Source organism: Azolla caroliniana, unplaced genomic scaffold, assembly GCF_043228905.1.
Source record: "Azolla caroliniana isolate FFs.n. ecotype wild unplaced genomic scaffold, voAzoCaro1.0.p SCAF_16, whole genome shotgun sequence".
NCBI classification, from domain to species: Eukaryota; Viridiplantae; Streptophyta; class Polypodiopsida; order Salviniales; family Salviniaceae; genus Azolla; species Azolla caroliniana.
This window is the reverse complement of record NW_028230451.1, coordinates 7743258-7756661: the sequence shown is the minus strand read 5'-3', so window position 1 is coordinate 7756661 and position 13404 is coordinate 7743258. Positions and strand designations below refer to the sequence as shown.

At 37.6% G+C, this 13404-nt stretch overlaps 1 protein-coding gene across 1 annotated transcript; it reads right to left on the bottom strand.

The window, feature by feature from the left end:
* Nucleotides 1–6746: 6746 nt before the first annotated feature.
* Nucleotides 6747–13110, bottom strand: LOC147853894 (uncharacterized). Its single transcript, XM_087332134.1, has 11 exons — nt 12924–13110; nt 12725–12800; nt 11273–11510; nt 10603–11096; nt 10060–10431; nt 9872–9924; nt 9479–9587; nt 9280–9405; nt 8516–8587; nt 8252–8368; nt 6747–8157 (listed from the first exon to the last, which is right to left on the bottom strand). The coding sequence occupies exons 2-11, from the start codon at nt 12785–12787 to the stop codon at nt 7129–7131; spliced, it is 2673 nt and encodes an 890-aa protein (XP_087188260.1). The 5' UTR covers nt 12788–12800; nt 12924–13110; the 3' UTR covers nt 6747–7128.
* Nucleotides 13111–13404: the final 294 nt, after the last annotated feature.

Here is a 13404-nt window from a genome sequence, read left to right as displayed (position 1 = left end):
GTCAACGATTTGTCCGACCGACACCAGGTTCTTTGTGATTGTCAGAACGTGTAGTACGTTCATCAACTTTCCCTTTTGTCCTACATGGCTTAAAGGGACTTCTCTAACATTCACAATTGGGTGAGGGGTGTCGTCTCCGGTTTCGACAATACCTGGTTGTTCCGGTTTCTCTAAAAATGAGAACCACTCTTCACGGCTTGTCATATGGTTAGATGCTCCGAAATCAACGTACCACACTTCCTCCAGTCTGGAAGTAGTCTTCTTCATCAAGTTAGCCTTGTGCTTCATCACAAAGGCTGGCCCCTTTCCGGTTTTCCCGGTTCTGGATCCTTCTGATCCTTCAGTGTAGTGCCAACTTTCCCAGTCCCCTTGTTCGGCCTTGCCAGATCTGGATTTATCCGAATTGGCACGCTTCTTCTAGCACTCGCTCTCTTTGTGGCCTTTTTTGCCACAATACCAGCATTCCGTGTCGGTTTTCAACTACCGGTTTCCGGCTCCGACTTGACTCCCCCTACTTGTGGAGGATCCGGAACTGATATCGGCACTGTCTTTGTGACTTTGGTTCTGCTCTTGCCGGCCGCCTCCATTGCATGCCAACCCACCTCGCCCTCCATGTCCACGGGGTCGATCCGCCTCTGTGTACAGCATCTGGTTGTCCGATTGAGTGGTCCTTGACCCACTCACATGGTTTTCTTCGACCATCAACATTGATTGTAAGTGAAGAAGGATGGTGGTTTCTCCCAAGTGCAAATTGTCGTCTGAATTGGCCCCTACTGTTGTGCTAGACCACCGAGACAGATCTGGACCCTCTCGTCTTCGTCCACCGTCACATTGATGGACCCGAGCACGTCACAAATCTCCTTTATCTTAGTGTAGTCCGTAACCAACATATCTCTTTGTCAGATGTTGTTCAGCTCCTGTTGGAGCTGCAACTTACGGGTTGTGGTACTCGCGGTGGCCTCCTTTGACATTTTTACATCCTTGATGTAGTCGAGCATCTAATCGTGCACACCGGACACGAGGCAATACAATACTCGGCTCGCACCTTGCTCCCATGTCAGGAAGTCTTTGTGTGCCGAGTCCGGTGCTACCTCATCGGTTCCTTCCACATAGCTCCAATATCCATGTCCTAACAGGTACTGGTGCATTTTATATGACCAGGATGCATAGTTGCCCTGGTCGATCTTTTCTGTCAGAAGTGAACTTGTCATTTCTCTGTCCATCTTAGGTTCTCTTTTGTTCTTCACCAGGTGTTAGGGTTTGTCTTCACTAGTCGCTCATCGGCTGCAGAGGTTCTCAACCCTCACGCTCTCAGACCATGTTAAAGTTAGCGTGCGGAAGTGTATGCCAGACCGGCTCTACCGGATAGCAACAGTAGAGAGAAAGGTTCAATGGAAGCTTAACACAGAGAATATGCGCGGGAGAGACAAAGAGAGAGCAGAACGTAAACTCTATTGAAAAAGTAACACTTTGTAACTCTATACATAGAATGTGCTCAGAGAGTACTTTTATACAAGTCCATAAAGGACTGACAGGTACTTCAATGCTCATACGAGCGATTGTCACTGAGTCCCAAAAATATGCCTACGTACTAGGTTGGATCCGTCTTAGGCCTCTAGCAGCCTACCGGTTTCAATCCGATCTGACTCTCTGATCCAGCTCCTGGTTCCGGATATCATCCAGACTCCGATCTGGTTCTCCGTTCCGGATACCGATCCAGCGTTGGCTTATTTAGCCAATCTGGATCCGGTTGAGCTTGCTCAGTCAACATGTACACTTTCTTGTCGAAGAGAAGAATGATGTTGAAAGGAAACCCGTTTAGCAAACCTTACCAAACAATGAACACGTGTATCTAGTTTTACATCTTTTACACTCGGTAGTAAGTTCTTCTTAGCTAGAAAGTTAAGTACCCTTTCACTAATAGGGAACAATCTTTTATGCCACAAATTTGAAATATCTGAATTCTCAATTGCATTCACAAAGGTAGTAGAGATAGAAGCTTGTAAAATATATAAACCATTGTGACAACACTTATTAGCCTTAGCCACAATAAAAAAACCCTTACCGATTTTCCATTTACCATTTTCAGATGCATGGCTATAGCCCTCATCACCTAATGTACTTGTAGAGATTAGATCCAATCTAATATCGAGCACATGTCATACCTAATGTAGAATCAATTTAATTCATGTGTCGGTTTGCAAGCAAATAGTTCTTGTGCCAACTACCTTTGTGAATCCATCGTTTCCCATCGTCACAACACCAAAGCCACATTGAGTGTAAGATAAGTAAAAATCCCTTCCAGACGTAACAAGGTGGGAGACACTACTTTCAAGAACCCAAGTGATTTCATGGCTTGTTAAATTAATTTCATTGTTATTACACACAATAAGCAAGTCATCAGAGAAAGTGACATTAACATAATCAGTTTTGTCATTTCCATTCTTTTTCTCTATCTTATTACACAACACCTTGTTCTCCGTCTTCCACTCGAAGCAATATTTCTTTGTGTCCTGTTTTACCACAAAAATGACATTCTAAATATTTATATTTAGACCTTGTTCTCCTCTTCCACTTGAAGTAATATTTCTTTATGTGTCTTGTTTTAACACAAAAATGACATTCTAAGTCTTTATATTTAGACCTTGAGTTAGTCTTGCTTCTATCTTTGTTGTTTTGATCATCATTTCTATTTTTACTCTTTCCTCTATTTTGAGCAACCAAAGCTTTTGAGTATTGTTGTTGTTCCTTGCGTCCTCTGTCACATTTCTTCCTTTAGAATTCCATTCTTCACATATTCCATTGTTACATCTCCTTCTGGAGCTACATTATTTAGAGAAACCCTAAAAATTTCCCATGAATTAGAAAGATTGTTTAGCAACCACAAAGCAAGAACTTCTTCTTCAAATTTCGTACCCATGCCAAACAACTAATCAAAACAACCTTGAAATTCATTCAAATGATAAATAATGGAGTTATTGTCTTTAAAGGTCAAATGCATCACTTGTTTAAGCAAAAATGACTTCTTGTTACCGATTCTAGAAGCATACAAGGTTTCCAATTTGTTCTATAATGTCTTTGCATTTGTTTCATGCACAATATCATTGAAGACATTATCTCCTACCCGTTGACGAATAAAACGACATACTTGTTAGTTTTTAAAAGACCACTCATTACTTTTCTTTCAAGTTTATTTGCTGCAAACACAAGTAAATGCAGATTTTTTACAAAAAGTAAATCCCTTATTTTACATTTCCATTTTTTATAGTTTTTGGCATTTAAAATGGCCATTGTTGATGTGTTTGCCTCCATTTATAAATCAAGCAAGGAACGCAACCTTGACTCTGATAGGCTTCATAGGTTTGGAAGTTGGAGAGTGTATCAAGGGTCATATTTAACGCTCGAATGTTAAGGAGCAATGGCATGGAAATGCACAAAATGCACAAATAATGCAAGGTAGATGACACATTATTTAACATGGAAAAACCCTCTATGAGAGAAACAACCACAGGACAAAGTCCAAACAATCCACTATCAACAAAGAGAATACAATTGAAATACAAGCTCTACCTCTATTACACTAGAGTGAAGTGGAGCTATGTAGGAAGCAACACTACCGACAAAGTGGGCACTACACACCAAAGGGAATAATAAATATACTCACAAACACATGAGAGAGAGAGAGAGAGAGAAGAAACCATGATGAAGAAGCCCACAGGTCAGAGTAGAAGGCACGTTAATCACATGTTGAGTAATGGAATGGGAAGATTGAGGAATTGATCCGAGCTTGTTGTCTGGCGTTATCAGATCTACAACTACCCCTCTCTTCTTCCTATTTTTCTACTTCTTCTAAAATAGAATTGTCGTTTGTTTTTTTTCCTTCCTTTTTCACACACAAAAAACCACTTCTACATAGACCCTTTAAAATTTTTATTGAATGGGCATCTACTACACACATAATAAAAATTGTTAAAGTGACCAGACACTTCAACGCAAAAATTTCATAATGTTTATTATAACGTTACATGTACTTACCTAGATCAACAAGTTCAAAGATTTGTTCTTTTCTTTCTCAAGAAATATATATAGCATTGGCAATATGCTTCTCTAGTTAACCATCATTCCAACTTTTTGGAGTATGACTTTTCTCTTGAGCAAATATTGCATTTTCAACTCAAAACTTTCTCTCGTCTACTTGAAAGACTATTGGTTCTATTGCACCAATAGGAATTTAACCCATGGCACTTATGTCCCCAAATCATTATGGCTCATAATTTCCCCAACTTGGGCCCCAACAGGAATTGAACTCATCGCACTTATAAATTATGAACCCAAATCCTTCTCTTCTCGTGGTGGTGGCATCTTCACTTCACCTCATTCCAATTCTCAATCAGGCTATTAATGTCTTATTCTCTCATGGAATTTCTAGGTGTTTTCCACCCTTACAGTTCATCATCTTTAAGAAAGTAGAACCTTGTGCAACACAAGCAACCCCTAGCCAAGCATTACCAATTGAGCAAATCATTTCTCTAACTCACGAGGCACCATTTTTGCACTCATCTTTCTTTCTTTGGGTCACCCAATTTGACAAAAGCATGTATGACATCCACATTGCCTTGTGGAGGGAAAATGGTACAAGAAGGCTCATTCAAACACCACCCAAGTAGGGTGTGTGGTTTGCGGTTCCCAATACAAGCTTGCAAAGTTGTTGTTGGCACATTATCAAAGAAACATACTCTCTTTGTCTTTAGGTTTCATTCTTATTCATTTCTCATATATACAATTTGAAAAACATCTCCAAATTTCTTCCATCTAATTGGTCGACGACTGCTATAATTTTATTAATGTTTTTTTTAGGTTGGCTACATTGTCACCATAATCATCTTCATTCTTCTGAAATCATTGGTTTACTGAATTATTTATAACCTCTCCTTTCCACCTCTTTTATGTGGAGTTCACCAAAGTTGTTGTGGTTATTTTTGGATACATTAAGGTTGAGGTGGAACCATAAGCATTCTAAACCATGATAGATAGGTGAATGGTATAGTAATGTAGATTGATTGTATTGGTGCCTAAGAGTTTCTACCGTTAAGCATGGTTTTGTTGAAAAGTGTTTTAAGGGTTTTCTAATAACAAGCTAATAAGCAAACATAAATCCAAATAAATTTGCAAATAGAACTTGTCATTAACAAGGATTAAAATCTAACCACATATGATTAACCATAAATGAAATTCTAATGAAGCCTTGTGATTTTTTATCCCATGAATTCATAAAACAAGGTAAAATTTTTAGAACAAGAGGGATTGCAAACCTCTCTTACAATAGATATCTCAAGAAATATTCAAGAGACTTGATTACAAGTCGTATCTAGTTCCCATAGGGTGTGAATATCATACGTTGCCCCCATCCTTATCGAAGGTGGGGGGCGTGCACATTTATAAATCCTTGAAAGCTCTTGAATTCTCCCTTCACCATCCAAAATCGATAATTTTGCTCCTTGTGTTTTTTGTAGAATGATAATGAAGAGAATAATCAAGGACATTTTTATCCCCATGATCTTGAACAAAAAGACCCTAGTTTTGCTAGCAAGTATTGGTCAATTAACCAATGAATAAGTAGTTAAAACTAAATGGCTGGATAGTGACCTACTATATGGCCTATATAAGTTATTGCCCTAATGGCACATTTATAGTAAGAGAGAGAAACGACATAATCATTTGATCTCTACCATGGTTAAATATAACTCGTCACCTTGAATCTCTACATATGAATGTTTTTGGGCGATCTTATCTAGACTGCAGAATTGCCTAACTTTTGATGCTCATGTAGTCTTCCCTTCTATGAGACGTGCGCGAACATCTTTCTAAATATTAATTAGAGTCCATGTGCATTATGTGTCCTTGACATTGGTGTTGCCTAAATGGAGACAAAGGTGATTGAAATATTCTTGTTTCTCGGACATATAAAATCCTCGTCATTCATCTAAACCTATTAACATATGTTATGCCTATCCTCAAGTATCGTTATTAATCAGCATGAAGTTTAACAAAAGAATCATATACATGAATTTTAACATTTGCAATGCACAATGAGGACACATGTCCTTGATAAATCTTATAAGAGTCTTTAAACATTCATGGTTATTCAACATCTTACTTATTAAAATTACTTAAGCAATTGTACTGTTAAACCTAGTTCTTTGCAACCTTAGGCTCTTGGTTAAGGATCAAGCAACTAGTGCAACATTTTGATTTTGCTTACATTGCTAACAATCTTCTTATTCTCACTTGCCATGCACATAGATAGTTTACTCAACCATAGGCTCCTTGGTTGCTAAGGGACAATGGAACGCCAATTAGTCATAAGTGCTATTGAGATCTATCTTATTACTAATTGATATCCTCCTTTAGACTATTGTAGCTTAGGTATGCATGGTGGGTTTTGTTAATTTGTGAAGTTGAGTTTTTTTAACACTTGTCTCTTTGTAGATGCATGATGCTTCTTTGTATATTGCAAGTTCATTATGAGTCCCAAAAGCCACATTTGAAAGTTAAAACATAACCTTACAATCCATTGCAGTTCAGTTTACGAAACCTAGGTATAACTACAATACATCTACTTGCTGCTTATTACACAGTTTTAAAATCTTGTAGTCTTCCTCAAGTCAAGAGAGACATTGTAACCTTTTGAAGGTAAACAAAAACAACCCAATTGCTGGAATGAAAAGAAGGGTTACAGACTCCTAGAATGCAATAGATTTAGAACAATATCTTTAAAGAAGTGTAGCCACTTTCCATTCTCCATTACAGAGTGACATTCGGGTTCCAATCGTGAAATGATAGCTCCAAGGACAAAGATGGAATGTCCTTTTCCTCGCAACATATGAACTTCCGTCCAATAGCCTTTAATCATGAATTCAAATAACAAGATACATATATATATGTATATATTCATATTCATATTTATATATATATAATATGGTTATAGAATTTGTGACTTTAAAGACCTTTCATGTGTCCATTGAAGTTATTATGGCATCCTCCTTAGTAATTGATGGTTTTTTATGATGGTGTGGTCTTGCTAGTTAAACCCAAGAAGCCATGACCCACATGTGCTCGAGGCTCGAGTCAAAGTGCCCTTCTAGGGGCCGACAACGCTCTCATCTGCTTCGGATCTAGGCTTGGTGAAGGCACTCTTCTAGCCGGGGATGATCCGATCCACATACGGTCCCGGCTCGGTGAAGGTGCTGTTCGGCTTGGGGAAGGCACGATCCGCTTCGGATCAAAGCTCTGGGAAGGTGTCATTGGAGCCGCAGAAGCTCCAGACCGCATTTGGTCTAGGCTCGGAGAAGGTGCCGCAGCTCCAGCCTGCACACGATCCCGGCTTGGGGAAGGTGCTGCTCGGCCCGGAGAAGCTCTAACCCACTTGCGATCTAGGCCTAGGCTGGGTGAAGGTGGCCTTTTCACAGGGGATGCCCCGACCCACTTTCGGTCTAGGCTTGGCGAAGGCGGCCTTCTGGCAGGGGAAGCTCCAGCCCCGATACAATCCTGGTTCGGCACCTTCTTCTCGGTCCTTACTTTATTATCTTCCTTACTCTTTTTATCAGTTTTGCTGACCACCCCACTTTCGGCCTCAGTTGAAGTTAGAGATCCATTTTCAGATCCAACCTTGGCACCCTCCAAAGTTATCAATAAACCACTTTCACGTCTGATCTCTTCTTCTGCTAATGTTATCGAACCATTCACGGGCTCGCTCAATGATTTCTCATGAATCAAATCTAGATTGACACTGTCATCATTTTTTACTTCATTTGAAGTACATACTGGTTCAGTAGTGCTATTTTCATTACATTCCATGCTGTTGTGATCCTTGGTTTCGGCACCAGGAAGCCTCTCTCCCGGTTTTCGCTCGGACAATTCTGTCCCCGATACACAGCTGTGAACTACTAATGTTTTGGCAGTTTTCTTGGGTAATGCAGAGCTGTTTCTTGATGGTTGAAGCAGCTGCATATCACTCTCTTTTCTAGTGCAATTATAAGCAATTATATTTGTTCCCTTATCTTGCTTTGAGCTCGAGGTTGATGAGTTGGTTTCGAAGCTCGAATTCAGTACATTTTTTCTTCCTAGTTTCGGTGACTTCGCACGAGTTGCTGTTATCTGTAAGTAAACAGAAAAGAAAGGCCTACAGATGAATCAATGTAAACAAATATCTGGAAAATAAAACATAGTTGTCTTTCAGATGCCCAAATACCCCAGGCTTTCTTGTCTCAAGCTTCGCTTCTATAGTTTCTTGATAAAAGCTTGGCATTGGTGTGGCCCGGAACTTCAGGCTTTTGCGAAGTTGTTTGACCTCTGCCTCTTCCTGTTCCTGTTCTTTTACAATCTTGATTAGCCACTAAAGAAAACATCATCTTGATAGTCACATGTATTTAATAAAGAGAAGATGTAAACGAAACAATAATAAAAATTACACACCACTCTTATATCATTAGAGAAACAGAGGAATTTTACCAACCTGTGTCTTGGCCACAGCATTATTTTTCTCTGCTTCTTTTGCATTTAGTTTCGCTTCTCTCCTTGTATTGAACTGAAAACAATACTTAAAAAAGGTCACTAAGTATATGTAGGACTTTTATCTCTCTCTAATTTTACTTTTATTAACGTTCATTGTAAGCATATAAGAACAATTTTTAAGATGACAAAATGCAAAAGATGATTGAGTGTGCTCTGATGGAAAGCCCTATGTTTTGTGAAAGAAGGTTTTAGAGTTTAGATTGGATGAGGACCACTACATTGACATGAGTAAGGGGAATAGAGTGATGAACAAGCAAGAGAGAGTGAAGAAAAATACACACTATAGAAATATGCTACTGTATGAGCAATATTTAATCCAGAAGTACTCAAATTTCACACATTATTGTATATTAATACTGAGTGACATGTAATACATAGAAATATGCTACTATATGAACAATATTTAATCCAGAAGTACTGGATTACTAATTCATTGCACAAGATTTTACACATAATTGTATATTAATACTGAGTGACATGTAATACACAAGTATTAAGAGTATGTACTCATTGCAAGATACCTAAGAAGTATATCATATGGGTATATCTGATATATAATCAATATTGGATTACTTCCTACATGCACAATATCCAAGAGATAAGAGGTATCCTACATGAGTGATAGCTATTATTACAAAGTAATATTGGATTACTTAACTAAATGTGAAATATCTAAGACATAATCTGAATGAGAAGTAGCAATACCTCTCTCCTTTTCTCAGCCCTTTCATCGCTTTTAAAGCTGAATGCATTTGTGCGATTCTTCACAGAACTTGATCTTGATTTAACATACATTTCAATTCTAAGTAATGTTAAGAAGATTAAACAGTTCTGATTGGACTTGATAAATATTAACAACCCTTGGTGGCCGATAATTGCATTGAAGATATTAAGGATACATGACAGTTCCATTCCGTTTCTTCTCATCCTTCTTCACTTCATTTGTGTTTATGACACCTTGCATCATCTGATTTGTCAGAGTCATTGTTGGCAGTTCAGCTTTTGCATTTTGCCTACATAAAAATAAATAAATGCATAAGAAGCTCAGAATTAATATAACTACAGAAAATATTGTGTTCAAACTGTGAAATTTTTATAGAGGAAAAAGACAAAGTCTTGCTCTCATATCCAAAGAAAGAAATGCATATATTTCATATCATCACCGAGATAAGTGTTGCTCAATCAAGACAAATAAATAATCAGAAAATAGATGTGATTGTATCTGAATCTAGGATGTTGCTTAAATTAAGTTATAAGTTAAAGCTATGAAGATTATACATGTCAAAGTTGGGAATACCTGCTGGTTTGAGCTGTTGGGTTTTTCAGCATTGAATTCTTCATGGCTGGATCCTGAAAGTTTTCGCAAACCAAGAATGTTAGATATAGGACAAACAGAATAACTGGCCAAACAAACTCACATGCTTCAATGCAAATATTCCAAGTAGATCAATCGTTACAAAAATAACTAGCAAAAAACTTGAATACCCTAGTTCTCTTCAATGATAAAGGATGTGTTGGAGGAGCAGTATTATGAATAGACTTGAGAGATGATTTGGTTCCATCCTCATCTGCTGGACGAGAAATAATTGCAGTTCTTTTGTTGGTTGCTAGTTCAAATGGTTGTGGCACAGTAACTGTAGATTGTATGTGTGAATTGGTCGTTCCTCCAGGATTTTTCACTTCTGCAATACTCCCCCCTGGACCTAGCTTTCTTTCCACATTACTTTTGTTTAGCTTGGATGTGGCATTCAATACACCATTCCCAGTATTTTTCAGCATCACTTTTGGCTTTGATATTTGAGAATGCGATGGCTTCTCAACATATGCCTTCGAAACTTTGGATGGTGTGCAAGACTTCTGCAAAAAACATGAAATGGAATGTAAGTAGTTTTTATATTAGTATAGATTGTTAGCATCCAATTAAAATAGATATTCTTGTTCATTATGCAAAAAAGAGCGAACCAAGCCTCTTCTATGCAGTATGTAGAATTTTAAAGTATCCATCCTCTATAATCAACGTCCACTAACCTTCACATCAGGCACATCAGAAATTTCTTTGTCTTGTACATCAACAATCTTGCCATCTTGTCCATCATTTTCATCATCAACGTAGTCTCCTTGTGGGGTAGGTTCACATGGTCTGATTAACTCTTCTATAATGTTTACAGCTTCAGAACTCTCACTGCCAGACTGCACTATGAGTTCATTAGATTCCTTTTCCAGCTTTCCAAAGTTTTCTTCAACAGAGACGACTGTTTCTTGACCATCCATATCTTCAATTGTAGGAACTTGACAAACCTCATTGGAAGATAAATCATGTGTAGAGTGTTCATAGTCATCAAGTGCAGGTCCTAAAGAGTGCTTAAGGTTCAGATTTTCAGCTTCAGTTACATTGGTCTCATCTGGTATATCTTTTACTATTCGAGCATCTTCAGCATTCAAAAAGGACGGCCCTCCTTTCTCTTCGGTAGATGCTACATCTACATATAATTCCCCTTGTTCTGTCCCACTGTCCTCCATACCTACATTGCCACATATATATATATATATATATATATATATATATATATATATATATATATATATATATATGTTAGTTATGCATTCAGCCCATATGATATATTTGGTATTTTTCTTTGGTTCATTTAATATATTTAATCTTTTGATTTTCTTTGACAAGATCATCAGCATTTATTACCATTGTTATCAGTTTTAGTGTTCTCATCAGCAAGAGCTTTCTCTAAAGCTTCTTTCTTTGCCTTATAGTAAGCCTCAAAATATGCCTTCTTTTCACGAACTGAACCTGGAGCTGAACAGTTGCCAAGCTCTTCAAGGTATTGGTTGTGATTGAAACTCGACCTCTTAACCCATGAAAAAGAATCCATAGCGAATCTCCCAAATGATATAGATTCCCCGAGTCCTTCATTGAACGAAGTCTGTCCCTTGGAAAAAGAGAATAAATAAATAAATATATGTATACCTTACACAAATTCATTAGCTTGACTAAACCCTAATCAACCTTTGATGCAGGTGTGAATAGCCTCTATTTATTGGTTTACTAATAGAAAACCCAGACGAAAAGTGCAGATTAGCATTTAATGGTTTATTAACCCCAGCTGCTCTAGCAATGCAGGCTATCCCAAATCCATTGGTTCACACAACTTAATGATCATTCTTACTTCCATAGACCATCCTCATTTTCACAACTTGACTGATCCTTTCTTCCATCCATTATCAGCACTTGATCCCCTAAGGGTACAAGATAATAATATATAGAGATAGGACAAACAGAGTAACATCTACATCCTGTGATGATGACTCAATAGATACGGTGGACTTCCCTCTAATGGAATACCCATATCTCAATCATGGTCAATCCATCTTCCCAATGAGCATGGTCGGTAGAAGTATATATATGCATATATATAGGGTTTGGCCCAATCAAATATTGACCCATTCTAACAGTAGAAGGTGCACTTTCATTAGTGCTTTCAATTTGTAACCTCTCAATATATTGCCTCCATTACATTGAAGATCCATCAAAGTTATCAACCATTTGGATAAGCAACACGCCATAAATGAGAATCCAAGTTTCTGACAAGCTTAGAAACAACTCTCTGTTAATGGATGGTTCAAATTGACTTCTAAAATGTTCTATAAACACCACTGAGTTATGTACGAAAACTTTAGATGATGGATTGTTAATCACTAAAACTGTAATCATGTGAAAATGCAAGCACATTTAGGTTGTCCATACATATGTACATTACATTTGCTTGTACGAAATCGCAATGTGAAGTGATGCAGACATAAGCACACATTATACATATACAGATTTCATACACACTACAAAAAAAAGTATATAATGATGCATTACATTACTTGTGAGAAATATCAAAATGAAGTGGTACGTACACATACACGTACATATATATATATATATATATATACGTGTCACCGTCACAATACATCTACAGGTGATCAATGACTACAATATTAACAAAGATCAAGACGAGACTTTTTATTGATCAATGAGTATATTCTTGTCACAGATAAAACAGAGACTTAAAATGATTAAATTATATAACCTTAACAGAGATCGATAGAGACTTTAAAAATGATAAGAAAAGGGTATTATAAGGAGACATACCTGCAAATGGTTGTGTTGATCGTATGGGTCTTCTTCATAAGCTCCAAGGACAGCCGTCTCCATGGAAAAAGACCTACTAAATCAGAAGAACCCAAAACAGGAATAGATCAGAAAATGCTGTTTAGAACGAATCTGATCGAAAAGAGAGGCAAAGAGATGAAATTAGTTGAGATCTGCTATTGAAGAGAGGGTATAATACCTTTGTTGTAATGTCGGATCTATAGCTGAGAGAGGCAAGCAGGCAGAGAGAGGAAGAGGAGGGAGATCTGATCAGAAAGCAGTGAGGAAATGAGAATTTTAGAGGGACCCAAAAATAAAACAGGGGAGAGAGAAGAGGAAGGGGCAGAATGAGGAAGAGGAAGAGGAAGAGGAAAAATGAGAAGGTTGAAAAGAGTTATGAAGATCAGAGATTGTAGCTATCTATTGATTGTAGCTTAAGACTGAGCATAAAATGACTCCATGAGAACAACTTTCATCTCATTCATTGATCATCATCAAAATTGCAGGCATACATAGATACATACATACACACACACACACACATACATACATACATACATACATAAATACATTACATACATACATATATACATACATACATACAAACATACATACATAAATACATTACATACATACATACATAGATACACATTGTTGTGTTGTGTCGTGTTGTGTTTGTG

Bases quoted from the DNA above. Each gene is read 5' to 3' on its own strand.
- LOC147853894 (XM_087332134.1), bottom strand. From the start codon at position 12,787: ATGGAGACGGCTGTCCTTGGAGCTTATGAAGAAGACCCATACGATCAA. The intron at 10,432-10,602 runs GTTAGTGGACGT...TGTTTTTTGCAG, and splicing joins CTGATGTGCCTGATGTGAAG to AAGTCTTGCACACCATCCAA. The intron at 8,369-8,515 runs GTTGGTAAAATT...GTAAAAGAACAG, and splicing joins ATGCTGTGGCCAAGACACAG to GAACAGGAAGAGGCAGAGGT.